At 46.7% G+C, this 2,142-nt stretch overlaps 1 protein-coding gene across 1 annotated transcript in view; it reads right to left on the bottom strand.

The window, feature by feature from the left end:
• Window positions 1–245, bottom strand: part of Arnt (aryl hydrocarbon receptor nuclear translocator) — an 80,755-nt gene extending 80,510 nt beyond the window's left edge. The window contains exon 1 of the mRNA XM_013015002.1: window positions 95–245. Within this exon, the coding sequence (XP_012870456.1) occupies window positions 95–119 (25 nt within the window). The 5' untranslated portion in view covers window positions 120–245. The remainder of the gene's footprint in view (window positions 1–94) is intronic.
• Between the last annotated feature and the right edge of the window lie 1,897 nt (window positions 246–2,142).

The raw sequence follows: 2,142 nt of genomic DNA on the forward strand, positions 1-2,142 counted from the left end.
CCCCCGCCGCCGACGCGCAGCCCGCGGTCTCCCCGGTTGTCAGTCCCTCCAGCCCCTCCCCCTTTAAAGGCTCTCCGGCCCGCCGTCTCCTCACCCGGGTTAGCAGCAGTCGCCGCCATGGCCTAGATGCCACCTCCACCTCGCCACCTCCTCCCCCCAGTGGGAGGAGCCGCCGCCACCGAGCCGTGGTGGGGGGAGGGGGAGGGATGAGCCACTCCCCAGAAGCGGCGCCCCACCGCAGCCACCGCTACCGCGGAACCCAAGATGGCGGACGCGCCACCCCCACCCCCCACCCCGAACACACTCCAGCCCGGCCCAAGGGCTGGGAAGCCACGCCCGTTGTGTGGGCGGAGTCAAGTCATCCCCCGCCTCCATGGAAAGATTGACCAATGGAAACACCAAGTCAGCCAGGGGGCCAGGCAGTTGTACTGTGCCAGCGAGTCCAAGGAAGGCAGAGCGAGGAAGAAGTCCAGCTGTCTCCCTAATCCCGCCTTCTTTGCGTCAGAGGTCAGTGATCGAGTGACGTCAGTGAAAAGCAATGAAAATGGGTGTTCCAATAAAGTTTCACTTAGAGAGTAAGGCCCAGTTCCTCTTGCAAAGGGTTTGTAAATACTCATTTAGACGTTCTAATACTTAAACTTTACGTAGTGATTTATAATCTTTTCTATAGTTTTTCCTCTCTCAAAGGACCTTTGTTCAGTAAGTTACTTTTGAATGCCTACTGTGGACTTGGTAAATACTGGGGAACTTCCTGCCTGTGAACTGTATAAAGCCTGCGACGACACCATTTGGTACTTGACCAGACAGACACTTAATGACCTGCAATGCTCTTTGCCTGCCTACGGGCAGTAGGCCTATACTGACAATTTTGTATAGCCCATAGCTATGTATATCTAAATGAACCTTGGCAGAAAAAGGATTCCCCACCCCTGAAAGGGAAATACCTACAACTAACACCAAGGGAAAACTATGAAGATAAGAGTGAAGAGTGGAATGCCCTCCTTTAGTAAATAAATAATGACAAAGTGATAGGTTTTTAGTAAAGAAGTGATAAAATGATGACATATTCCTAATAATCAGAAGTACTGAGTATTTACTGCTGGACACTTATGTTTACTCATTTAATGGTCACAACAACATTGTGAGGTAGATTCTACTTTGTAGCCATTTAGCAGATAAAGAAATGCAAGGAAAAAGATTAAGTAAGGGATATCAAGCAAACAAGTTTAGTAGTGGTGTGGGAAATAAGTTGAATGAGTCTGATGGAGAAAACCTGTTCCACCTATTCCTGAGTTTTAGCTACATATTTATATTTTTACAAAAGATGATACTACCAGGGCTGGAAAGGTGGCTCAGTGGTAGAATGCTTGCATTGCATGCATGAGGCCCTGGGTTCGATTCCTTAGCACCACATAAGCAGAAAAAGGCAGAAGTGGCACCGTGGCTCAAGTGGTAAAGCGCTCGCCTTGAGCTGAAAAGCTGCTTGAGCCCATACCACACGACCCACAAACACACACACACACACACACACACAGATAATACTACCTTTTCACAAATTATTTAATATAAATTTAATTAGAAAAAATAAAAATTCTTTTTTTTTTTTTTGTCGGTCATGGGGCTTGAACTCTGGGCCTGGGCACTAGCGCCACTTCTGGTTTTCTGGTGGTTTATTGGAGATAGGAGTCTCAGGTCTCTCCTACCCAGGCTGGCTTTGAACCACGATCCTCAGATCTCAGCCTCCTGAGTAACTAGGATTACAGGCGTGAGCCACCAGCGCCCAGCAGAAACAATAAAAATTCTATGAATATTCTATTAAGCATCTCTGCATTTTTTTTTTTGGTCAGTCGTGGGTTCTGTTTTTGTGAGTGGTTTACTGGAGATAAGAGTCTCACAGACTTTCCTGCCTGGGCTGGCTTTGAACCGCAATCCTCAGATCTCAGCCTCCTGAGTAGCTAGGATTACAGGCGTGAGCCACCGGTGCCCAGTTTCTCAGCATTCTTAGAGGCTGTATATGTACTACAAAGACATTGATCTATTTATCTTATATATTATCTTATATTAATTAAAATCTGAGGCATTTCAGCATAATTTTCATATTGTTTATAAATATTTGTTAAATTTTACTTCTCCCCCCCCCCC

Source organism: Dipodomys ordii, unplaced genomic scaffold (genome assembly GCF_000151885.1).
Source record: "Dipodomys ordii isolate 6190 unplaced genomic scaffold, Dord_2.0 Scaffold26, whole genome shotgun sequence".
NCBI lineage: Eukaryota > Metazoa > Chordata > Mammalia > Rodentia > Heteromyidae > Dipodomys > Dipodomys ordii.